The 26,313-nt window shown below is 42.8% G+C and overlaps 1 protein-coding gene across 4 annotated transcripts in view; it reads right to left on the bottom strand.

Moving 5' to 3' along the window:
• The window catches only part of ANKRD44 (ankyrin repeat domain 44), a 284,704-nt gene extending 261,227 nt beyond the window's left edge, over positions 1-23,477 (bottom strand). For 2 of the 4 annotated variants that reach the window (XM_031452073.2, XM_031452076.2), the window contains exon 1: positions 23,219-23,477. In XM_031452073.2, coding sequence (XP_031307933.1) covers positions 23,219-23,245 — 27 coding nt within the window. In that variant the 5' untranslated portion in view covers positions 23,246-23,477. The remainder of the gene's footprint in view (positions 1-23,218) is intronic. The other 2 variants (XM_031452075.2, XM_031452077.2) reach the window with 1 other exon arrangement.
• Between the last annotated feature and the right edge of the window lie 2,836 nt (positions 23,478-26,313).

The raw sequence follows: 26,313 nt of genomic DNA, 5'->3' as shown, positions 1-26,313 counted from the left end.
TTGGAGAACTCACCCACATCCAAAGTTTTAACCACATCTATTTCAATCATCGTTCGTTCCATTCGAAATACTTCATCTTTATCCTCCCTAAAGGTAAAGAAGGTAGAGAGCTGGGCTCAAACACTTTCCTCCCAGCCTTCCAAAATCCTAACATCATGCCTCCTCTCTGTTTCATCTCTCAACCTCCCATGGTGGCCCTGACATCTGTCAGGCACACCCGGAACCTCATCCTACCGCGTCCTACCACATCAAAACCACTCCAACAGCCCCAGCTGGAACGCTCTAAGTTAAACTACCTGTCACCAAATGCCAGACTCATCCTCAAACTCTTAAACACGCACTGTCACACACCCCTTGCCAGCCTAATACTATAAACTGCCAAGGTTAGCAGTCAAGATACACACACACCATCAGCAACTGCCCCTCACCATAGCCTCTTCAGTCCTCTTTCTCTAAGGCCTGCCAGTAAAAAGATTTCATTGGAAAACATGGTAGACATTGCAGTTTCCATATTCATTTCAGAATCATTTTAGAAGGTTTTAGACAGAACACTGATTTAGAAGTAGCACCTACTACCAAGTCTCAGAAGATAGAATATACTGTGGATTTAAACAATTTAAACTTCCCTTCCATTGCTGAGAAGAAAATGAGGGAAAGTTAGAAGCAAGCAAGTAGCAGTTTCAAATTCCCAGGAGGCTTTTAGAGTACTATAGGCATTTTAAGTTCCAAGGAAAAAAGTTTGCCTCCATTCCCTTAATAGAGAAAACACCAGGCAAGCTACACCCCATTACAGTATACAGTTTTAGCAAGCCAGCAGCAACATTTCCTCATTTTCCAAACACATCTGCTGCTAGATTCATCAAAAGAGGTGCTTTACATCCTATTGCTCGCTTTGGAAATTAGCAGCCTCAAAAGAAATTTGATGTCAGTTCCCTAGGGGCTGGTGCCTCCTACCAGGGCTACTAGTGGTTTTCCAGTTTTAATTAAGTGAAGTAATTGCTGGTTGGCCAAGTGGAAGAAAATGAAGAGAAAGGTGGACAACTATTTCCCAAAAAGGTTGAAGACACTGTCTCTTTGCTGGATTGAGGGTTACAGGGAAACGAAAGTGAAAATGCTTAATAGAATTTACAGTCTTGAAATATCTACATTTTCTTCTGGAGAAAATAAAGCATCAGACCTCACACAAACAGGCATGTAACAGGTTCACTTGCTAGAAGATCATCTCCCAAAGTACCTCCAAAGATGGACAGACATCTACACCTAGTGACATTAAGACAGGGAACTCACTTTAGTGAGATCCCTTTGCAAACAACATCAAACTGCACAAGAAGAATGAACGAGGGTCCCTCAGGCCTCTCACAAGCTACCAGAATTCCTCTGAGTTTTCCCTGCATTTTGGTCCAGAGGTTTCCAACTACTGACCCCCAGGATATTCATGTTCTATCATCAGGTCAAAGTTGCCTCACCATGAAAATCAAACTCTGCCCAATCCTTAGAAGGGAAAAAATAATAATAATATATAGTGTCCTATAGATATACGACATTTATTCTTTTTTAGTTTTTCCATTAATTTCTCTAAAACCTTAGCACATACCACCACATGATCTAACAGGAAATGAAGGCAATGTGTACTCAAAAACCATGTGCATGTGTTTAAACAGAATTCTAGAAATATGAATTCCTTAAACAATTTTAAATTGTCAAATTTTAACTACTTACAAGAGAAACCTGTTTTCTTCTAGGTAAGCAGGGCCTTTTTCATATGACAGAAGCAGTGACATTGCAACTTTGTGGCACTCTGAGCGTTGGGTATCTTGAAGGCCAGCCAGGAGCTTTAGCCCCTGAGCAAGTACGAGCATCACTCACTGTCTCTAGTCAAATCGCTAAGCCCGCCAACAAACATTCTGCAGGAAGTGACGGGAAGTCAGGGAGTTTGAGTTGTAAAAGGCTGGTGGGTTCCATTGCAAAATGCCCACCAACACGTTCCACAAACCCTCCTGCTGCAGGAATGTGGCTGGAACCATGGAGGCCAAGAGGCAGTCAATGGAGCATGTGTGATTCCATAAAATGCTACCCACTCCTCTTCTCGGCAGTGATCCGGACACAGTAGCCTTTCTGTGATGGAGCAGCTGGAGGACCAGGCTCAAAGGGAGGGAAGCCAAGGGTTAAAGTGACTTGCCAAACTATGGGGACTATTCCAGTTGGATGCTGGAGCTTTAAGGCTTGCCTCTAATGGGGTAATGACCCTTACTCTTTTCTCATAAACATGCTAAGTAGATTTTTACTTTCTCAAGAAACTAAATCCTTCTGTGACTTTATGACTTACTTCCATAACCCACAGCCTGTTAAACTATAAAAGCATCACGTCACAGCCCTAAAAACTTGGCCTGTTTGTTAGTCTCAGGCATGCCCCCTCATCATAAGTTCCTGCAAAGTAAACCCTGGTTAAAGAGACTACAGAAAAACGAAAAGGAAAGAAAACAAAACTCCATTTGTGGCTGACATAGAACCTGTGCAGAGTTTTAAAAAGTGGATAAAATGATACAGTATCAGGCTCTAAAAAAAATAAGAAGTGATTTCAATGTGGTCACCTCTGGGGCAGAATCAAGGCTGCCAGTTTTATCACTGAGCGCTGGTGGAAGCCATTCAACAATCCCATCTCCCACACAAAAGGCCTGAGCCCCAGAGCTACTTCTGGGTGAGTCTCATAGCACTACCACCCAATTTACAAAGTAAAGGGGCAAACTGGCCAATCTGGCACAAGGAAGAGAACGACTTCGTTTGGCTATTGTAGCTGGTTGGCCAACGCAGTCATTTGCTGCTCTACGCTATTAAGGCACATTGTCCTTTCCAAACGTCTTTTGCCTCAATAGATTCCATTTCCACCTTGCAATAAAATTGAGTATATTTCTATTCAATATTGGTTCTCCCAATTTGAAAGCAATCTCTTTTTATTTAATTCAAAGATGGCCCAAATGCTATCAAAATGGCAACAAAAGTTGGTTTAAGAATTCTTCAAGGAGTTCCTAAGGACAGAAAGAATTTCTTCCTACTTCTTCCACCTTGACTCTTTTAAAATGCTTCTCCTTACTTCTCCCAGAAATGTTTTTTATTTAATTTATTTTTTTTAATTGAAGTACAGTCAATTACAACGTGTCAATCTCTGGTGTACAGCACAATGTCCCAGTCTTGCATATACATACATACATCTCCCAGAAATATTTAACTTGATTCTAAACAATGTAAAGTATCTTTTTACCTGGGAAGTGCAACAAGTTGGTTTTTATTCAAGCTGTTAAATAGGTAACTTTGGTAAGCATGAAAAAGCCACAGAATGGAAACTAAGATCCCTTTAAGTTCCAAAAATCTCTTACCCTATTATATACCTTTTAAAAAGAATCTATCCAACTATGTGACATTCCAGAAAAAGCAAAACTATGGAGACAATAAAAAGACCAGTGGTTGCCAGGAGTTAAAGAAGAAGAATGAATGGGCAGAGAACAGAGGATTTTTAGGGCAGTGAAACTACTCTGTATGGTACTATAATGGCAGATACATGTCATTAAATATTTGTCAAAACCCATAGAATGTACAACACCCAGAGTGAACCCTAATGTAAACTATGGACTTTGGATGATAATGACATCAATCCAGATTCAGGGAGTGTAAAAAGTCTATCACTCTGGTTCCAGATGTTGAGTGTGGGTGAGGTTGTGTGCGTAAGGGGCCGGGAGTATAAGGGAACTCTGTACTTTCTGCTTAGTTTTGCTGTGAACCCAAAACTGCTCTAAAAAATAAAATCTATTTTTTAATAGAGTTAACACTACTAAATATCCTAGGTAATATAATAGTATATATGCTCCAAATGAAAAAAAAATGGGTAGAATAGTCAAGGAAGAGGTTAAATCTCCTGCAGCCAGAAAAGGAAAAGTGTAAGGAAAAGCTGCTGTGCTGAAGGGCCTGCCTTGTGATATCACAGAATACTTGGCAGAGAGGATGCGTGTTTCTGTTTGGTGTAGAGATGAGCCAGAGAAGAACCAGCAACACTCATCATCGGATGTCAGCATTCTCTTTAAAGAACCATTTTTGATGTTGTTGAAACACTGCACAGAAAAGCCAGACAAATCCATTCAATAGACACATACAACCATACATCATTTTGAGTTTTATGTCTAGATATTTCACCTCATTTTTGGTAACCGCCCAGATATAATATCTATTTTCAATTTAGGGAAACAGGGGACTTGTTAGCTAATTCTGGAATTGACAAACCAACCAAAGTAGCTGTCAGATGTACTCCCACAAGCAACTAGTTTGCCCAAAATCAGTTATAAAAGCAGGATCTGGGTCTTTAAGTATAAGAAATTAGCTTTCAAAGACACCAAATTCTAATTAAATTTTTTTAGTAATTTTTTATTGAAGTGTAGTTGATTTACAATGTTAGTTTCAGGTATAAAGCAAAGTGATTCAGGTATACATATACATATATTTTTTTCTTTCTATGTTTTTGTTGTTTTTTTTGTTTGTTTGGGGAGGGGTAGGTAATTTGATTGACTGATTTTTTTTATTTTAATGGAGGTACTGGGGATTGAACCCAGGACCTCATGCATGCTAAGCATGCACTCTACCACTGAGCTATACCTTCCCCCCACCTTTTAAATCTATTATTATTTTCTTTTAAATTTTAAAATTTAATGAGAAACACCATTGCTAACAAGCTGCTATTATTGTTGCACAGACTGGAATATGAGGGGCACACAGACACCAGATTCAACACACTTGACAGAAAGTCTCCTGAGCATCCATAAAGCTTCATAAGTTGGAGAGATAAGTTGTCCGTACATACAAAACCAGCTTTTCATAAAGGATCTACTTACTGCAATTCTCTTTCAGAAACAAAGAGATCATGAAAGAAGTGTCATTGGACTTAGTAAGTTTTAAATATTTTTTAAGTAAGAATATATGTAAAGCCCTATTACATATCCCTCTACCTTACCTTCAAATGTTAAAGTTTTGGAGGGAGGGTATAGCTCAGGGGTAGAGTGTGTGTTCAGCATGCACAAGGTCCTGGGTTCAATCCCCAGTACCTCCATTAAGCAAATCAATCAATAAATAAACCTAATTACTTCCACCACCACCACCCCCAAAAAAAGCACAAATGGAGGATTTTTTTTTAATTGTGAGATCTCAAAGAAAAGAAAGAAAAGAAAAAATGTTTAAAAATGTAAGTTAAAATTTTAAGCTAACATACGAGCCTGGTTTTTCAAAACTGCAAGCACAAGCTTTCAAAGCTCTGTATTGCCAACGAGAGTTGACCGATGTGTCTGTCACTCACACTTGAGGTGACCTGGTGACCCAGTTGGCCCAGGAATGCAGGTCGCCCCCATGATGACATCAGCTCTTCCAGGGTGGCCTGTCTAGAGCAGCGGCTGCACGCGGGGGCCCCGCGGCCCTGAAGCACAGGAAGATTCCGTGCGAGGTTTGCGGGCACAGGCTATTTGCGGGAATCGCGGGAATCGCGGGAATCACGACCCACTTCCTCGGCTTCCGGACGTCCGCACTCCTCCACCGCATCTGCCCGAGGTTCGTGGCTCGGGAGGCCCGCGGCTGCTTTCCTCACACATCCCTCCGAGGATCTTCCTTCTCCCATGTGACAAAAGGGAGCCTTACCTCTCACCCGCTGATTCTGACCAAGGCAACTGTCCTCAACGTGCTCAACGTCCTGGTGCCAATGAAAGGGCACATTCAAAATGCTGCAGTTCAGGAGAACTTTCTTTAAAGACACCCTGTATCACCCCAGCAATGTTATGCTCTCCACAAACACACGAACCAACTTAAAACAAGAAAAGAAAGCCTCATCCAGAGATTAAGAAAGGCATTTCAAACAAGGTTTTACTTTGCATGTTTTATTAATAACTTATCAAACTTTGTAATATATTTATGTTTCAACAGATTGCTAATAATTATTATACAGATAAACTCAATCCAGAAATGTGTTTAATCCTTACCACCTTAGGATCATATTTTAACTGCAAAGTATCATTGTATAATCAGGGTTTTTAACATATTATATTTGGGTAAAATTCCTTGTGAGGAAGGGGAATGGAAGTATGAATTCAAGGAGGAAAAGGAACAATGTAAAAGTTCAGACTATTGAAGAGCTTGCTCATGTTTTTGTTTTTTGGGTTTTTTTTTTTTAGAACCCACTTAATTTTTTTTTTCGGAGGTACTAGGTTTGTATTTATTTATTCACTTACATAACGGAGGTACTGGGGATTGAACCCAGGACCTCGTGCATGCTAGGCGTGCACTCTACGCTGAGCTATACACTCCCCTCTGCTCGTGTATTTTTAAGTGATGATGGGGCATATCAAATCCCAACAGTGTTTAAATTCCATTCAATACATTTTAAACAGTGATATAACTTTTTCATTTTAAAAGTCAATATTTACATTATTCCAGGAATCACATCCTTTGTATTTTTCAAACTTTATGATGAAAAACTTTCAATGTCAACCTAAAAAAAGATGTGCAGGGGAAGACATAGTTGTAAAAATCTTTTGCAAGTGAAAGCTGAGGGTTACAATGTTGCAGGGCTGTTTGTGAGCATTATTAGATGGCCTGGCGTGGCCCCCACTTTGGTCCACCCAAGATCAGTGGTGAGAATCATATTCTGCCTCCTTTGGGCCCAAATTAGCTTGGGACTTTAAACCAAGCACCCACATCAACAGCGACTTCCTGTGCAAGTCTTTAAAGAGCCGTCTCAGTTAAAGCCTGTCTAAAATCTTGCAAATATTGAAAAAAAAAAATGATAACCAAACATTTCTTCCTATACTATTTCCTTGACTGGGGGCGGTGGGTGGAGCTGTTTCAGATCTGTTCAGGTCATGACATGTCAGTCACACAATTCTTAATTATACATATTTAACAGGGAACCAAGAAAAAAATCCACCCAAAAACTTGGCAGTATTTTCCACCAGCAATCCTTCTACTAGGGCTATTTATATAACAAAAAATTAATCATGTCCTATCCTTCCTGGCTTCATTTTAATGATTTCAGGAGGAGGAAAGAAAGTAAACAGTAAGGAGCTGGAAAGGATGGTGGGGAAGGGAAAACACAGCGGCAGAAACCAGCACTAGACCATTCATTCTATTCACAGTTACTGATAACCTATTACCAGGTTCCCCAGAGCCCTGCATACCAAAAAGTGGGGCTGCAGACACTTTCCTCCAGAAGTGAAGAGCAAATAAAGGGCTTAGCTCCTACTTTCCCAAGCCACACACTAATCAAGGAGCTAAAAATGGCTTAAAACCAGAAGTGAGAGGCTCAACCAAGAAACCCGCCCCCTTCCATGTAAGAAGGAAAATGAAAGTGCTCGTTTAGTACATCTGTATTTAGACACATCTAAGGATGAAGCAGTTCTGTGACAAACACTGCCTTCAGATGGCAATGCCAGAAACTTCTCATGAAATCCTAAAAAAGAAAACAAAGCACGAGGTGGAGGTATATGGGGGGTGAGGGTGTGGGAAAGCCTTCGTATTTCAGCACTTTGCCCAGTTACAAGCGTTTTCAAGCAAGAATGAAGTTCCAGGGCCTTCTGTGTATCACAAAGGTTTCACCCAAAGGGGAACCAGGAGGCAACATCCTTTTGTCCCTATACACAATGGGCTCCCTCTTCTAGACCAATTTAGAAGTGGGTGACACAGTTCTAATCTGGGTAACGCAGATGATGCGATACTAGAGCCATGTAATAATTAGCAGGCGGCAGACGTCCGTCCTCTGTCATGGCGTGTTTATACAGTTTCGAGCTGTATCCTAAATATAACTGTAGAAATGACACATGATTTTACAAGCGCTGTTTAAGAACAGGGAAGGCAAATGAAATGCACCTCAAACAAAGCCCAGAAAAACAAGAGCTCTACCCACACTGAGAGGCAGCAAGCCAAGAACAGCTGCCGGCCTCAGCTTTTCCCTCTGAAAAATGGGGATTTTAGCCCTCCCATCTCCTCTAGATGATTTATACTGTTCAGAAAATGTTGGAGGTCTTCAGGTACCTTAGGTACAGAGTCGTGTCAGTGTTTTCTAAAGTTATACGAGTTTCTTTACAAATCTTTATCAACAAGTCTTTTCAGTCTTAATTCTTTCTCTCTGTAGAATGAGAGAAAAATGAAACTTTTATAAGATGACATGTGTTGACTGACCTCCCTTCTGCTCCTCACTAACCAGTTCAAGGTGTCCATCTTCTTCCAGCATCAAAAAGAACTCCCAGCCTAGGAGGAGTTTTAGAATAATTCAAACGATTCTGGAAGTGCAAGAGTGGAAGGCACATTCTCTTTATAATTATAATGATGTGAATACTGGAAACCACACACACACACACACACACACACACACACACGGCCTCACAGCCTCATACTCACCCAAACTCATAACTCACACAGAAACAACCAGACTAGCTTAAGAGAGAACTTTCTAGAATAATCAGAAACATTAGATAAGTAGATACGATTGATATTTCTTTCTTAATTTTGTATTTTCCTTTTGTAATAATTAAGTGTGTCTTTTAAATGTATTTAATTGTTTAAACTGGCTCTCCATTAAATTAAAACTATTTTCATGCCCACATTAGTCTGGAATCTCTACTCAAAGAAACTAAGAATAGCATTTTTAGTACACAATGGGAAACAGAAAATATTAAGACTTCTGTTTCACTCTCAAATACAAGAGGTAAAATCTCCTCCCCCATCTTGGCTCTTTGAGAGCATCAACTGTACATTTTAACTGTTTCTGAGTCCACATCTAGAGTTTTAAAAATCCAGTTTAAAAGGCAAATGATTTAAAATATAAACACATGGCTTCCTTTTCTACAGTGATTCCTAGAGGGAAAAAAAAAATCTGAGTACAAACAATTGTTTTAAAGAGGATTTTTTTTTTTAATTAAAAGCATACCAAGAAAGCTAACTAAGCTTCTGCTTTCTCCTGGAGAAAATAAAGACAAGAATCTCCCATCTTAATCTAATTAAATCTAGATCAAAGTTCAGTTTAGGTAATACTAAGGCTGTAAGAGTGCAGCCCCTTGCAGGTAATAACTACTATATATAAAATAGATGAACAGGTTTTCTTCTGTATAGCCCAGGGAGCTATCTTCAATATCTTGTAGCAACCTATAATGAAAAAGAATGTATGTATGTGTTTGTATGTCTGAAACATTATGCTGTGCACCAGAAACTGACACCTTGTAAACTGACTATACTTCAATTTCAACAAATAAACAAACAAAAGAGTGCAGCTCTCAATATCCGAAAGGCATGGTCTCAAGTGTGTGTTCGGGTTAGAGTAGGGGTCGCAGACTTTCCTGTAAAAAGCCAGATAGTAACTATTTTCGACTTTGCAGGCCACATAGGCTCTGTCACGGAGACCCCACTCCCTGCTCATGGCCCGACAGCAGCCACAGACAGCACACAAGCAAATGAGGGAGGCTGTGCTCTGCTTTATTTATGGACACCAAAATTTGAATGTCACAGAATTTTCATGTGTGTCAAAATATTATGCTTTTAATCTTGAAACATGTGAAAACAGGCATATCAACAGGCTGGATTTGGCCTGTGGACAGTGAGTGGTCGGCCAGCCTCTGGGTCAAAGCCAGAGAAGGCTGGAGTCGCTAGCAGCCATCGCAGCCACCGTCCTCATCACTTAGAGGAGACTGAGACCCAGGGAGGTGTCATGACCGCCAGCGTCTCCCAGCCAGTTCCCAGCTGAAATGGAGATACCAGTTCGATCTCTGGACGGGCTAATTGAAAAGGTAAAGCGGTGATGAAGAAATGTCCCTCTTGAGTTCAACTCACACGGATGGGCAGTGGGTGCCTAACACCAGAGACGTCACAGTTCACTAGTCACTACTCACAGGAGCCTTCAATACCTGCCTTCCCACTGTGGGAAACACTTGATTCTCTGCCGGCGACTGCGCTGTTTCCACAGTTCGGTGTCAGCAGTGAGGACCCAAAGGAGGAGCCAGATCGCCCATCAGCGTAATTCTTTCTAGTCTCTGGGCACATAGCTCTGGTCATTTCTCCCGCAGCTTAAGTAACAACCTCCACTCCGGCTATTCTGATCCTAGAACTTCACGAAGTGAATGTCAGTGTGGCTGAAGAGCAGAGATCAGTGTTAAAAAAAAATTACTTAGAAGAGCAGAGGAGAGCAGGGATGACCAAGTCAGCCTACATTCGACAGCATCTCCGACGTTCACCTCAGGAAGTAACACGGGCAATTCCCCTCCCATTCCTATTTCCTTCTGTCTTTTAAAAATTGTTTCTCTCCTCCTATTTATCTTTCTTTACTCTTGCTTTTTTTTCTTTTCTTCTTTTTTGGTACCAATTCTCATTTTTGTTTTACCCTACACCTTAACTGGGGTATAAACTCAAACCGAAAGACACTTTAAAATTAAAATACACACAAGTATCCAATGATGTTTAACTTACCTCCCCTTTAAATAACATTATATATTTTTGAGAGAGAAAAAAAAGACTCCAAATTAAAGTGACTTTTTACAAAGGATCCACCATCTGAGTTTTTTAATCACATTTTTTTCCAGAGAAATTTATGGCTTTCTATCCTGTTATATATTCAAAGTTTGAAGTTTTACACCAGTGTTTTGCAGAAATTCCACCATGATGATTTCTTACGAAGACTGCTCTATCAACTAATTTGTTCTTACACATTTCCGCAAAAAGATACCGTGTTATACTTCTGTGAAGAGGAAGTGGCATTCATATAAGTAATGTTCAGTTCTTTTTGACAACTTACATCAAGAATGACTGTAAACACCTCAGAATTTTTTCAACATAGTTATTCTCTTAAAGCTATCTAAAATAAGATTCTTCAGTCAAGTAAACTGTCAATTGATTTGTTAAAAATGAGATGAAAGAAAAATACACCTCCTAAAGTTGTGGGGGAACCAAAATGCGACAGTTCATACCTAAGGATGGAGATTTCACACAAAAATAAAACAAAAACACTTTCTACCAATGTTCTTTAAGTTAGAGAAAAGGGAAACCATATAAATGGACATAAATGTCAAAAATAATTAAAATCATATTCTCATAGAGCTGAAATTACTCTAGAGAACTAGGCCCTTTAATTTGACAAATAAGGGACCAACTAGAAATTCAAGGACTATTTACTGAGTTCCTACCATGAGCCACTTGCTGGACAATGACTTTTCCCACTTGATTATCACAACTTTCCCATCAAACAAGTATGATTAGACTCATTTTATAACTGAGGAAAGTTGTGTCACAGGAAGACTGACACAGCTAGTTAGGAGCGGGGTTGTGCCTACCGCCCGGATCTCCAGACATCAAATTCAGTGTTCTCTTAACTACACCACTCCCATGTAATATTTTTGGAAATTGTTTGGTGAGATGCCACTATATTTTAAAACATTATAAATACTGTAATAGAGTATCCTAGAACTTTGATGTAGGACTCTTTGCTAAAGAGCAAAGCTCTTCCAAACAAGATTATTTCTTCTTGGCTGCTAAGAAAAGGAGCATTAGCACCTAAATGTTACACTTGCCCCCTGGGCCCCAGGACATAATTGTACTGGGGCTCCAAGGCCCCTAAAACCCTACTGACTTGGCTTCTAAATTACTCATGACAACGTCGTTTACTCAGCTTGCCAGTTGGCCATTTCTCAAGCTTATAGTCTATACTTAAATCTGGACTCCATTATGAAGGACACAGGGAGATTTCCACACTTGAAGGAATAAATGAAGATATTTCAGCATATCTAAAGCAACACTGAAATCCCTGAGGGCAACGACCAACACCCACTTCCTGTTCAGGTGAAAAACAGAGGCCAGGTGGCAGGGTGATTAAAATTGAGGCCTTAAAACTGGTGACTGTCTTTAAAGCTACCCAGATTAAACAGAAACAGGGTTCAAAAGTTAATGTAACAAAACGATTTGGGGCAACTCTAATATCTAGATTCCCCTGGAAAAACCTAACCCTAACATATTCTACCAGGACAGCCAAAGCCAGGTCTTCCTCACACACACAAGATGTGATTTTAAGGCAGATACTCAAATATCTGACTTGAGTTATGAAGCTACTTAAGACTAAGTTGACAGGTGGGTGAACCTCAAAGCTCAGAAGTGTATTTCTTCAGGCAACAAAACCGGCAGACTTGTGTGCTTTTCTGACAATCATCAAAAAGAACTCTACTGATGAAGTTAATATCAAGGGAGAGGGAAGGGCTCAAAAAGGGCACAAAAGAAGCAGAAAGGAATAAGAGGAAAGAGAAAGTGTTTCCAAAAAGAGTGAATCACTAAAATATTTAGGTGCCCTGGGCAAGTGCGAAGATTTTGTGGGGGGCTTTTCTTGTTTTGTAAGATAAGGACTCTCTTTTTAATCATAACCACAATCCCATGTTCATACTTTAAAATCATCAAATAGCCCAGTCAGTATCCAAGTTTCTCCAGCTGCTTCACAGCAGTGTGTTTTTTAAGTTTGCTTGCATCAGAATCCAGTAAGTCGTAATTCTTTTTTAATCTATGTATTTCCCTCCGTCTTTGTCTTGCAATTGATTTTCTTAAGTTTTTTTTTTTTTTTTGCATTCTTTTTTATTGAAGTATATCAGTTTACAATGTTGTGTCGATTTCTGGTGCACAGCATAATGTTTCAGTCATACATACACATACATATGTTTTCATATTCTTTTTCTTTATAGGTTACTACAAGATATTGAATATAGTTCCCTGTGGCATTAGATTTTTTTTAAAAAAGAAATGGGATTTTTTTGGTAGAATCCCCATAGTCTGGATTTAAGTAATTTTTTTACTTTAAAAATTTTATAAGGTTAAAAACAGGCCATCTTCAGACCTACCACATTATTCCATCAATGTCCTGCACTATGAAGACCATCCTGCCTCCTTCAGTGAAGTCCATGCTACTCCAGGATACATGTTTGTCCACAAAATGTTGCCATGTAAGTAACAGAAGCAACATTCTATTCAAGTAGAGGGTGTCACGGAGACAGAAGGACCCATAAGGTAACACCTTACCTTGTGCTTTAGTACTTTTGGGAAGGAGGTGGGGTACACATTAATTTTTAAAAGATCATGTCTAAGCAACAAATGGAAACAATGAGCTTTGTCCAGACACAAACTCATTCAATTACGTCTCCAGGAGAGGACACAGAGTACCTATCAGAAGAACTCAAGTGAGATCTGTTAATATACAAGCACCTCTCCTACCAAGTTTGCATGTTAACTATGTCTTCCTTTTGCTCTTCTGCCTTCCTAGCATGAACTCTATGCTTCAGTAAGTTCACAGTTCTCAGGTTACCTAACAGGTTCATGGCACGTCACTCACCTGAGATGCCTTCCACCCACATCTGCTGCCTAAATCACTCCCTTCTTCAGGGATCACTTGGACTCCCTCCAACTTCCAGAAGCCTTTCTTAACTCTGCCCATCTCTGGATTCCTGTAGCCCCTAGTCAGTACCCCAAAATGTAGTCTAAACCTGCTCTCTATTGCTGGTTTGAGAGCAGTTTCATACACCATATGTATTCAATAGAGTTGAGGAGGACCTTGCATGTACAAGGCATTCAAGGTCATCTCTACCAAGACCACGAGCTCCATGAGGAAAAGGGTTCCTTGCAATGCTACACCTATCTCAGGAGGCCACAAGCACAATGGCTAAGAATGTGCACCTTGGAGTCAAGCTTGCCCAGATGTGAATCCCAGAGTCATATGAACCTGAATAAATGACTTAATCTCTCAGGTCTCATTTTCAACACCTGTGAAATGGAATGATAATAGCCGCTCTTTCATAGAAAGGTGGTTAGGATTAAATCACACAGCTAAAGCATGAGTATTGTCTTGGTCTCCTCATTACCAATTCTCTGTCTGGTCCCTAACTGTTTTATTGTACCTGTTCTTACCTGTTCTTTTCCTTTGTAGAAAGAGGGGGATTAGGGGACTCCAGCAAGGTCACTGCCATGGAGATGGAGTTCATTAAAAACTCCTTGAGTGCTTGAATACACAGAAATTCCACTTTGCCATGGGTATGTCACTTCCCATAATATTTAGGGTCACTTTTCCTGGAGTCACCTTGATACTTCCCCTGTAAAGAAATGGAACTTGCACGGAACTAACTACAGTGTTAACCCATCTCTACCACCCAAAGCCCAGTTTAAAAAGAGGGGAAATGACCAGAAATTTAAAAAGACAAAAAGTGATCTTTTATCTTTTGATGGGGCAGAAAATCTCCAAATTTTGTTTGAATGGAAATCCAATATCCCAGTGTACAGATGGAAGCTCTGTTGACAGTTTTTCTGAATTTTTTTCTTTGAGCACCTCAAGAGTAAAAACATGTGAACACATACATATAAACATATACACATACATATTTAGTTCATTCACTTAACAAATGTTTACTGAGCATTCACTATGTGCCTTACCCTGTTCTAAGTGTTGAAGATACAGAAGGGAATGAACCAAAAAAAAAAGTCTTGGCCCTGTTACTTGTGGCTCTCCTACACAAGTTTTTATTTAAAATTTAAAAAAAAAAAAGATAAAATGTATGGCATAAAGGATATTTACAAAACATAGAGCAAATATAGAAAAGGGGACAAGAAATGTGTGCAGTGGGACATAAGTAGAGTGGCCAGAAAAGGACTCACTGAGAAGGTAATACTCAAGTAAAGACCCAAGAGAGGTGAGGGTGGACCACACAGACACCCGGGGAAGAGCTGCACAGGAAGCAGGAAGCCAGGGGCCTGAGGCAGGAGTGCACCTAGGACGTCCACTGATTAGTGTGCTGGGGACAAGAGCCAGGGAGAGACCGGAAGAGACATGCTGGACAGGTGAGTGGAAGGGCTGAGCGGAGGGGGCCTGGTGGGCCACTCTATAATGGCAGCATTTACTCTGGTTGAGACAGGAGGGCTTTGAGTAGAGAAGCAACCTGACCTGAGCTCCATCACTGATAGCTACGTTGAAGAGAGTGTAGGGGCCAAGGTTGGATGTGGGGAGGGTGGTAGAGTGTGTCCTTAGCATGCACGAGGTCCTGGGTTCAATCCCCAGTACCTCCACCAAATAAATACATAAATAAATAAACCTAATTACCTCCCCACTCCAAAAAATAATAACAATTTTTAAAAATAATAATCCAAGTGGTGGTTTGGCCAAGGTGGTATAAAGTAGAAAGCAAGCAGAGCTAAGAGGGTTTTATAGTCCTAACATATAATATATAGTAAAAAATACTCAAAAACAAAAAATTAAAACATTAATTCTAATATTTTCTTTCCTAAACTCAATAAACCATCTTTTTTGCCCCTGGTGCAGAGGTACCCCCTCTGTTGGAGGCCACCACTGAACAATAATCAGTTGGCTGATTTGTCTCAGCTGACCTGAGTTTTACCTGGCTTTTTCTTTTTCTTTTTTTTTATTGAAGTACAGTCAGTTATTATGTGTCAATTTCTGGTGCACAGCATGATGTTTCAGTCATACATTTACATAACGTATATTCTCGCCTGGCTTTCTGCTGTGACACTTGTCCTATGCTCTCCTCCCATCTTCCTCTTCATCTTGCCAGCCTAAGATACCAAAACAAGTTTCCTCCACAGACTGAGTGTATCTCCACATACAGAGGCTGCTGCTTGCAGGGAGGAATTCCCTCCTTGCGAAATTCTGTGGTCACTATGTCCACTGCACCCGATCTCTGGGGCCAAAGGTTGGGAAACAGACCCAGATGTTATGGTGGAGTCCAATAAAACAGGACTGAGAGCAGAGTGCAGGCTGTTTGCTACAGAAGCCCCTCTGAAGAAGGCTTAGGTGGGTCCCCGCTCACCACAGCTCTCAACAGACAAGCACGGGTCTGCAAATTTGCTCCCGATCCCCTGAAAAAGGCTTAAGGGGGTCTCAAAGGTCACACTGAGAAAAGCCCCAGGGGTTCTATGTCCCCCAAAACCAAGCTTCTGGAGATCCTAGAAGATGGCATTTGGGGGGAAAGGACCCCTGACCCTTAGACATAACTATGGGTGTGTTTCTTAGGCTTTTTCAACCCTAAAGCTGCTACCACCATCCTGGGTGGGGGGAATCAGAAGTTCATGGACAGCAGATACTGTCTGAATCCAGATTCCATGAGTTGAGAAGAGGCTGACACTGAAATACCCCGAGTGCTCTCTGAGAATGTTAGAAAGGTGAAAGAATTTGGAGGACTCTCCACCCACCCACTCCCATTTTACAAAGAAACTAAGGCCAGGACTTGCCCAAAGCTCCACAACTATTAGAAAAAGAACCATGAGTAGAATCCATATCTTCAGTTTCCCAATCAAGTGTTATTTTTAAAATAAATAAAAGCAAATCCTAAGCAATTTAACCTAGAAACCTTTAGAGACAGGTTAGAACTGTGATAAAATGTTGCATGTCTGGGCCTTAGATGTTTCTGCAAATCTCTCTTATTTCAGTAGGAGCTCAGGAGGCTCCCTTGGGGCAAAAATCATCTCCAGGTATTAAATACACCTTGGAAAGTCACACTGAGATGCTTATGACTCATGAGGGTGTGATTGAGGGGATTAGAGACAAATGAAAAATCAGAAATAGGAAAACAGTGGCTTAATAAAGCCTGAAATAGCCCAAAGGTGGACTACATGCTCATTTGCTTGGCCCAATTAATAGAGGACTAAGATATTTTCAGTTTTCAAAAGGGGAGACAAGATCTTTAAAAATGATGACTGTCATAAAAAACCAGAGTCATGAATCATTAATTTCAACCTCTTGGGCTATCAGCTTTTTCTTTTTAATGCTCTTTAAGCATGAGCATTGATAAGAGGAAACACCTGATCTCCTAACATCTGACGGCAGGCAGAGGGTGGATGTGACGTTGGCAAAAGGGCAGTAACAGAATAATCAATAAAACTTATAGACCGTAAAATAAAATAAAATGAAGAGGGGGAGGATATAGGGCAGGGATCAGTTCTTAAATCACTGACATTGCATACAACCCTCTTCTGGGACCAGAAGTTACCTGTCTGACTTGGTTACCTGGGGAGCTAAGGTAGAAGGCATCTCCAAATCCACCCTCCACGGCCACTACAGCTCCACCAACCTGCGAGGAGCAGGGCCCTCCGAGGGAGGGGCTGAGTCACAGAGGAAGAGGGTGGAGCCCGGGCCCTGGAAAGGCCTCTTCATTTTACAAAAAGGAGCCTGATGCAGGACACGTGAATCTGATCAGCAAGCGTTGGCTAAGGCACAATATATGCCCCCTCTCCCTTAGCTTACACTCATAGCAAACATGGGCATCAATCATCACATTTTACCCCCATCCTCGGCTGCAACAGCCACGACACTTCTGATACGTTGCTCCTGAAGTTCCCCCACAACTGGTCAGAGCTGATGTCGGACAGAAGCCACTTTCCAACTCTGGCCTTGCATCAGGGCAGAAAACCACCTGTGTAATACCTGTTCCAGTACAAACCCGCCTGGAAAGAGAGTGACTAGTCTACTAGTTAGACTAGGTCACTGTTACTGTCCAGCCTGAGGCGGGAAAACATGGTCTATGTGGTCTGACTGTATGTCCAGGTTTACCTGGAGCAGTCCTGGTTTACACCTGTTACCCCAACTTCATACATAAAGGTCCCTCCTCTCATTCTCAAATATGTCCCAGTTTGGATAAAAATGATACAGTCATCCAAATTCTATGTAACTCCTAATCATCTACAAACACTTAGAAATGTTTATTTGTTAGATTTCTGAGTACATGGTGTGTCAGAGGGAAAAAAAAAAAACACTGACTTAGTCACCAGCAGTTTTACAAAGGGGCTTTCAAATACTACTAAACCCAAATAATCTTTGAAAGGGCCTCAGGGACCATGACTCTCAACAACCTCTTTTATATATTGAGCTTCAATATGGAATTTTCCTTGGAAAAATCAAAAAGGAGAGCCCTAGCTTATGCAAGTTGGGAAACCACAGGATTATCAGATCTCTGTAGCTTCCGCCTATTTTTAAATTATTTTGTGCTATATTTTAGCCTAAAAGTGTAAAAATTCACATTATATTGTTGAAATAGAAATCTTTTTAAAGAATGTTTCAGTCCTGTTTCTGACACAAACAAGTGTGTCTTTTTGAGTTTATATTTACTCTCTGTTTAGAGGCAAAGAGGAAGCAAAAGTTGAAATCTCTTAAAAAAAAAAAAAAAAGTAGTTCAATCATTCCAGGGCTAGACCTTACGTGCCACAGCTGGATTTACACTAAAGCAGCCAACTGTTTTTCGAGAAGCATAAATTCAGTTTATTTGGAAAAGTCATTGGTCTAGCCATAAGTATCACCTTTATGCTCAAAAGAAAGATACTGATATTATCATATAGAAAGTTTAACATTTTTACCTGGCTACCTAGACAGAAGACTAGAAGGAAATAATATCAAGAGTAGCCCTTTCTGACTTTATATAAAAAATTTTAAAAGGCAGAACCACAATGTATGTTTAGTGATGCAAACATAAGGGGTAAAACCATTAAAAAAAAAAAAAAAAAAGAAAAGCTAGGAAGTGGTTATCACTAAAGTCAGGATGTGTGTGTGTGTGTGTGTGTGTAGGGTTGTGATCTGGATGGGGTACACGGCAGGGTAGGTGGGTGCTTCGATGGTCCTAGCAATGTTCTATTTCTTGACCTGGGTAGTGATTACATGATTTTTACTTTTTATTTATTTGTTAAACTGCACATTTACGTTTCATTAACTTTTCTTACATGTTACATTTCACAATAAAAATGTTTAAAAAAAAAAAAAAAGAGTAGCTCTCTCTGAGTACAGAGACCTCAAGTGGTTTTAACTATTTTTCTTTTTGCTTACCTAGCTTTCTAATTTTTCGACAATGATCATAGTCTGTTTGTTAATGACTACGAGAAATACCAACCAACACATCATTCTCCAGGGGAAGTGGAGAGGTTACCAGGCTCAGCCAGGCACAAGTCCGGCAGGAGCAGAAGCCTCAGAGCAGCTCCTAACTCTGCCAGAATTGGGTCTGGCCCCTGAGACAGAAGTGCAGGAAGGTGGCTCACCCAATGGCTTCCCAGTAAACAAGAGCAGGCATTCTTGAGTCCTACAGGCGGCACTGCTCTTCCAACTAATAAAAGTAAAGCCCCGTGGTTAGAGCCCACCTGTGCAGTCAGCCGGCCAGGGCAGTTCACTGCGCTCCGTCACTTACTGGGTGTGTGGCCTTGAATTAGCCTCTTTATTCCTGTTTCCTCATCTGCAAAGTAGGAATCACACCACCACCTACCTCCCAGCGTGGCTGTGAGGATTCACATAGATGATTCATGGCAAGGGCCCAGCACACAATAAGATCACAATAATGAGAACCATTATTAGGTCTCTGCCATGAAACACCAGCCCTCAAGTGCACTCCCCCAGCCACGTGACTAAATCCCAAAACAACCAGAGAAGGGTCCAAAGAATAATGCCTTTCTTTTCCCTTCTTCTCTGCTAAAGGCAGAACTGGACACAGAGATTGCTGTAAGCCCAGCGCTGCAGGGAGCCACAGAAGGACAAGGGCAACCCAGGAAAATACGTAACATGTCCCAAGGCCCCACGCGATGGGCTCGAAATGCTGCTTTCAAAGTTACAGGATTTCTAGTTTCTTGCCACTGCCACAGCTGCCAGCCACTGCCTTTGGCAAGGAGATGGGGTGACTCAAGTGTGAGCTTGGACTTGGCAAGAGGACACCAAACCAGAAGGCCTCCAGGCAGGAAGCTCCAAAAAGGGCCACCTGCAGAAACTGTTTGTCTACAGGCAGCCCTTGAGATGGAGATAACAGTCTGCTGTCTCCAGCAAATTCAGAGAATAGTGACCATTTCAAAGGTCCAACAGAACTTACCATTCTGCTTCAGAACTTTGAAAATCTTTGGGGGGGGAGGCTGAAGACATGACCACATACTTAAAATCACTGCAGTGTCTTCACTATATGACATGAAGAGCAGCCCCCACACCCCTCCAAGTTCAGTATCAAATCAAATTGCAAAGAATTTCATGTCTGTCTCAAACCAAAATGTATTCCATTTGGATGTAATGGAATTTTCTTTCCCAAACTTAATATTACCTCACTTTACCAAAGATATAAATAAATCTCCTAATGTCTATCTAGGAGGAAATAATTCCATTATTATGTTAATTACATAGGTGAATGTGTTCTCTGTTTTCTAAGGTGACCAACCTGTCCTGGTTTGCCCAGAACTTCCCAGTTTTGGGATCAAAAGTCCCACATCCTCAAAAACCTCTCAGTCCTTGCCAAATCAGGTTGATTGGTCGCTGCAAGAAAAATGCTGTGTGTTGTGTGAAGGGGAAAACAGAAGAGACACAGCTACAAATGCAGAAGTGCTCAATGCCAAGTTTGTTTGTAGCAACAGCTCCCAGTTCCTTTTCATAGTAAGAAAGAAAAAAAAAAAGAAGAAAAAACTAAGAACCACACTTGCCTCTCCCTTCCCCTTTCTTCTTACTCTCCCAAAACAGAGTTATGAAAAGACATTTTTCCTCCTCTTGCATGACTGAGATGTCAGCACAGGACTGACTTGACATGGTGGTCGCCATCACCCAGCAAGCTGCCGCACCCAGCTTCGACAGGACAGGAAACGCCGTCTCTCACGTACACGTGGAACTTATGTAACATTATAAATCAACGTTCCCTCAATTAAAAAAATTATAATAAAATAAAACTCAAGACAACAAGCAGTAAGCAATAAAACCAACCAAAAAACCAAGACAACTAGAAAGCCAGGTCATCAACAGCAAGAATATGTCCTCAAACTAAAAGTCCAAGAGCCCTGGCAAAAACAAGACCTGCCTTGCAAACTGGGCCTTAAACAAATGAGGGGGAATTAACAAGTGACTGCTTTACAAACATCTGAGTTCTACAAACTCAGGGCCAGAATCAAAGCAGGTGGCTCCCAGACCCATAAACGTGTAACAAAACTCTTGCAGCAGGGGTTTAAGCAAAGGATTTTTAAGTCTCTGGTGAGATTAAGAACCAGCTTCTAAGAATTTCAAGTTTCAAACTGAAAGGTAAGACTATATAAGGCAGGAAAGACCACACACTTCCTGGACCTAAAGACTCACAGAAACCATCACTGCTTACCACTCACCCAGATCACCTCCTCACCCAGCCTCCCTCCGACTTTGCCTCAAGATAGGCTGGCAATTTTTAGATGCTCTTGAATCTTAAAACTCCTTAGATCCCTTCTGTGCACCAGGAGATGCAACCAAACGAAGGTTATACAACTCTTTCTCTCCACAGTAATACTTGTTTGTTGGGGGGGGAGAGGGGGATGTACCCAAAAAACACTTTAAAAGAGAAACATCTTGAAAAGTCCTACTCTGATAGGACTGGAGAATAGCCTCCTTTCTAAGACCAAGTAATACACTTTTCACAAGGTTGATCTTGATTTAGGAGAGGATGCCTTCTTATCAGCTTTTCACACATCCAGTGACAAGCCAGAGGTGTCTTACAACCTCTAGCAGAAAGCACAGGAGCCTGGAAGGTGGGAGACAGAAGGGCATCTCCACCCTCCAGGTCAGCTGCTGGGTCCTTGAGGAAGACATGCACCCCCTCTCTAGACCTCAGTTTCTTCATCTAAAATATGAAGGATTTGGGTGAAGATCATCTTTGGCATACCTTCCAGCTCTAAAATTCTGTGTGAATTCTTCTGTGTATATGATAATGACAGTAACTTTTTTTGTACCTTGAAAATTTAGAACTTAACAGGGAAGTACCGACAAAGATCACAAGACCAAAGCAGACTAAAATTGTAAGATTTAAAACAAGCAAATGTCTAACAGTTTTCGAAGTATGCGACCAAAAGTTGGGGGGAAGCCTAAACTATTATCAACTTACACTTTTAAATGCTCTGGTATCAAGGGGAACAAGTGGATTATTCACATTACCAGCTGCTCCTCTTGCTAAATTTAACGATAATGTGAATTTTAATTCAATGATCCCCCCCTTTTGGGGGGGGGAGGACTATAAATACTTATGAAAAACAAAGCAAAACTTTGAATCTAAAGGCAGAACAAATCATTGTGACTGACTGCATTTAAATCCCAGGATGTAGTGTCTGGATACTAACTGGGACAGCGAGGCACCAGATGCAACCCACTTGAGAAGTATGAGATGTTGAACACCAAGGACTGACATGTTTGACTGCGTATGTCAAAGTCAAGACTGCCTCTCCGCCTACCAGGACCGCAAAACATTGTTCACTTCACTATCCATGAATAAACGACAGAAGGAAAAAAGCAAGCGGTTTCCTTTTTTCGTGGAAGGAGCTGCAGAGTTTTGTCACGCAACTTGGTTGGGCGCCTGTGAGTGTCAACGTCCTCAGAGCAACAGTCCGCAAAGGTAGGGTGTTTCCATTCCACAGACCTGTAGCATGGACTGTCAACCGAATCAGCAAATAACCCCACCTCTCCGAGCCAGGACCCCAGGGCTGCCGTGTGCGGTGTCTCAGCTGGAGCAACAAAGCTGATGAACACAGGCAGAGGGTAGCCCAAAGTCTGTGAGTGGAGTCCCGGGCCGGACTTCACCTCCTCCTGGGAGCGCCAGGCCAGAGCCGAGAGCGCCCTCTCCAAGGGTCCCCCTCGCGCACCACACACACACAGCCCCTGGGCTACTAAAGAGGAAGTCAGGATGTCATGTCAAAAGGATAAAGACAGCCCGACCACACAAGAGCCGCGGTCTGGGCCGGTGTCCGGCGTGGCTTGGGAAAGGGATTCCTTCTCCTTCTCCATCCACCGTCCTCCTTCTGGCGGCGCGGACCAGCCTCCCCTCGGCCCGCACAGGCTGGCGGAGCCCACGCTGCGCGGCGCCGTAGGAGCCCGAGGAGCACCTCGAGCCTCCCCTCCCCCGGCCCAGCCCCGGCAGGCGGACAACCCACCCCCCGCGCACCCCGGCACGCCAGCCAGCGCCTGCCGCCCCTACCCCAGCCCCCGGGGCGCCCCGGGCGCCGAGCCGAGCGCGCAGTTCCGACGGCCCAGGGCGGGGACCGCGCCGGAGAGCAGAGCCGCAGCCGCCGGCTTCCCGAGCAGCCGGCGGCCGCACACACTCCTCCCCTTCGCCGCGAGTAAACAGCTCGCCCGCGCGCTCCGCGCCGCGCCCCCATCCCCCCGCCGGGGCTCCGCGCCTCCCCGCGCCCGCGCGTCCCGCCCGCCGGCGCCGCCGCCCCCTACCTGGTCGGTGAGTTTGAGCACTGCCATTCTTCCGCTCCTTCGCGCGCACACACATACAGGTCCCCGGCCCGCAGATGTCACGCCAGGAGCCGGGGAAGCGGAAGGGATTGCCAGGGGAAGGGAAAAAATCTGGCTCCCGAATTTGACAGCCCTCCCCCTGCTCTTCCTCCGCCGCCTCCTCCTCCCGCCGAGAAGCTGACACTGGCTAGTAGGGTTTGCAGCCGAGCCCGCCCGCCTTTATACAGGAAGTACCGGCTGCTGCCAGCCGGGCCGCCACTGACATCACCGCGCGCTGTCTCGCTCGCCGCCGCGCCGCCTGGGCCGACGCTGCCTCCTGCCGCCCGTGGCCGCGCCTCACAGCCCGTGGCCCCCGGCGCTCGCCCGCGCCCGCACCCGGCGCGCCGCCGTGGGGCCAGACTGCCGCCTGCTTTCTGCACCTGCACACTGCGCCCTGGCGAAGGCACACGGCCCCAGGGCTGCCCCAGCGGCCCCCAGCCCCCAGGGTTTGCACGGTGAGAGGCATCCCCGGGGCCAATCGTGAGCCTCCCTCGCCCCGTCTCACACACACAGACACACACGGATACAACCTGATGAGCAAGCCCCGCGGACACACCCGGAGGAGCAAGAAAGGCTGCACTTACACGCCGTCAACTTTAACCCGAGAGACTGGGTCACACGCCTTCCTCTACACCTCTCCCCCTAGTCCAGAATCAGATTGCCCAACACTTCAAATTATCCCATCCGGGTCAGGGACCACAATGCTGATGCGCTCTTTGTTTAATGCGGGGAGGCCCTGACACTAGTTCTTTAGCGGGTGCTTGTCAAATCCTTGGGAGGTGGGGACAAAGGCTCTGGCCCTTTCCCTTGTTCAGCTGTCTCCCATCTAGACAGACACTGAACCCCACTGTTAAGTTCAAACACTGAGTTTTGATTTGGAGAGGAAGGAGGTGGAGTGGAGTTACTGAGAAGAAAAAAGGTCCTAGATTGCCGCATTCGTGGGGCTTCCGAGTGTTTCCACCAGTTCTGACTCATTCATTACTACAAATTCCAGTTACCATGCTCTTCTTCAACGGCTAGAGGACCCAGCTCTCAGACAGCATGGGATACACAGGGGATACACAACGGTAATACTCATAATCGTAGTTAAGTGTTGATACTTCTGAAATTCGGAGCAAACGCTTATTCATTCAACAATTACGTACTGAGTGCCAGCTTTGTGCGAGATACTGGCTGGGCACAGTATGAAAGGGGGAGCAAAGACATCCAAGACACCCAGTCTCAGGATGTATCTGACGTAAACCAAATGGTCACCCCTAATTAATGTAATTACAGACTGAGATAAGAGATCACAGGGGAAAGAAATAGTTGTGAAGGAATCCATGACAGATAAAATAGATCAGACTGGTAGGTGAGGATAGGCTTCCCTGAGAAAGTGACAAGAGCTGAGATTCTGCAAGAGGAAGGGTTAGGTAGGCAAGTGGATGAGGTGCTGCACCCAGTTAGCCCCACGTGCCCCTGGCATGCCATGGAACAAACCCTCATTGAACAGCAAGCCAGAATCACAGTTTCTGGGTCAAGACCAAATAGCTACCCTTCACAAACAAAATGTGGACTCTTCCTCCGCACTTCCAGAGCCTTCCCAAAGAATCTGTGTGAGAAAGGAAAGGAGGAGGTGGTAGCATTTGCCTAACATCCTCCCATTTATTATCTAACCTTGAACTTGTGACTCAGATCATGCCACAAGGGGCACCAAGAAAGCACTCTCCTGACTTCCACTCCTCTATCCTCAGTGATGCACAGAGACCAAAAAAATTCTCTCCAAGGCCTCCGTGCAACACAAAATAGATTGCTTTTGTTGCACCTATAAAGCAGTTCTTTACTGCTGTTGTGGTATAGTTATTTATTAATATCAGCCTGCATTTACCTTCATCTGGTTTTTAAAGTAAATGAATAGGACACTGACTTCTCTACTTAAATACTTAAATTCAGAAGAGTGATAATGCACGAATAGATTTGATGGATGCACTCGAGATCCACTTCTGTTTATCATGGGCATGCCTACACACAAGTTCTCGGGGCCTAGTTTGAAAGGAGGAGCAATCAGTTCTCAAGCCGATCAGTCCCATCATCCCCGGGTGTAACTAGTATTTTTAACACTCCCATTACTATCCAGAAATGAAATTCGTAGATATTATTACCTACCTATGCACATTTCCCTCAAATCAATATAATCTCCTAATTTGTATAATAAGGGAAAAATAAAAGGAAAGTAATTTATAACTAACGTGTATTTCAATAAGTATATGCTATAGCACAACTCTATTAGAAGAAAAAAGAAGTAGTAAGATGCTTGCACCTGGATGTAGAAGCTTTGTGAATGTGAGAACTACAAATGTGGTCCAATATAAATGTGTCTCTTAGCAACTAAGGTATCAACATGGGTGTTGTCATAGGTGGCATGATTTTGTGAAAGGGTGAACAGTTCTTGGTCGAGTTCTAAACAAAATAAAGAGCAAAGGATTGAGCTGAATTTATTGATATGAATGCATTTACCAGAAAGTCTGGATTTAATATGGGAGCTCATGAATTGAAAGTGACTCCAACAGCTTCCTTCATTGGTTAAATGAAACTCAGACTCAGTGGTCATCTATATTCGATGACATGGACATAACAGAATGCCCCTGGTATAATGCAGAGGAAAAAACCTAAAGGTTCATGGAGATGGGAATGTTGGAGTGATTTTATTATGCATAACCTGTACATACCCTAGAGTAAGGCATTGAAAAATACATTAGTAAGGGCAGCACCGGAAAAGCTCTGTGGTAGCTGGATATGATGGTGAAACATGCTTCCATTGCGACCGCTCCCTGATTTCTATGAGAGTGGGATCTTGGGATGGCGATGGCCGGGTTGCAGCACTTTACTGGCAGGGACCAAGGGGACACTTACCACAATGCGCATCAGGGACAAAGTGGTACCCAAAGGTCTTGACCTACAGGGATATTTGGTGATGCATTAGGTGGCCCTAGGAATGCAATAGATGGGTAGACTTCTGAAATATTCTTTGATCTCTCTAACAGGCAAAACTCTAAATC

The sequence above is a fragment of the Camelus dromedarius genome, chromosome 4 (assembly GCF_036321535.1).
Source record: "Camelus dromedarius isolate mCamDro1 chromosome 4, mCamDro1.pat, whole genome shotgun sequence".
NCBI classification, from domain to species: domain Eukaryota; kingdom Metazoa; phylum Chordata; class Mammalia; order Artiodactyla; family Camelidae; genus Camelus; species Camelus dromedarius.
Note: the sequence above shows the minus strand (reverse complement) of the source record. Positions and strands in the feature narration are given on the sequence as shown.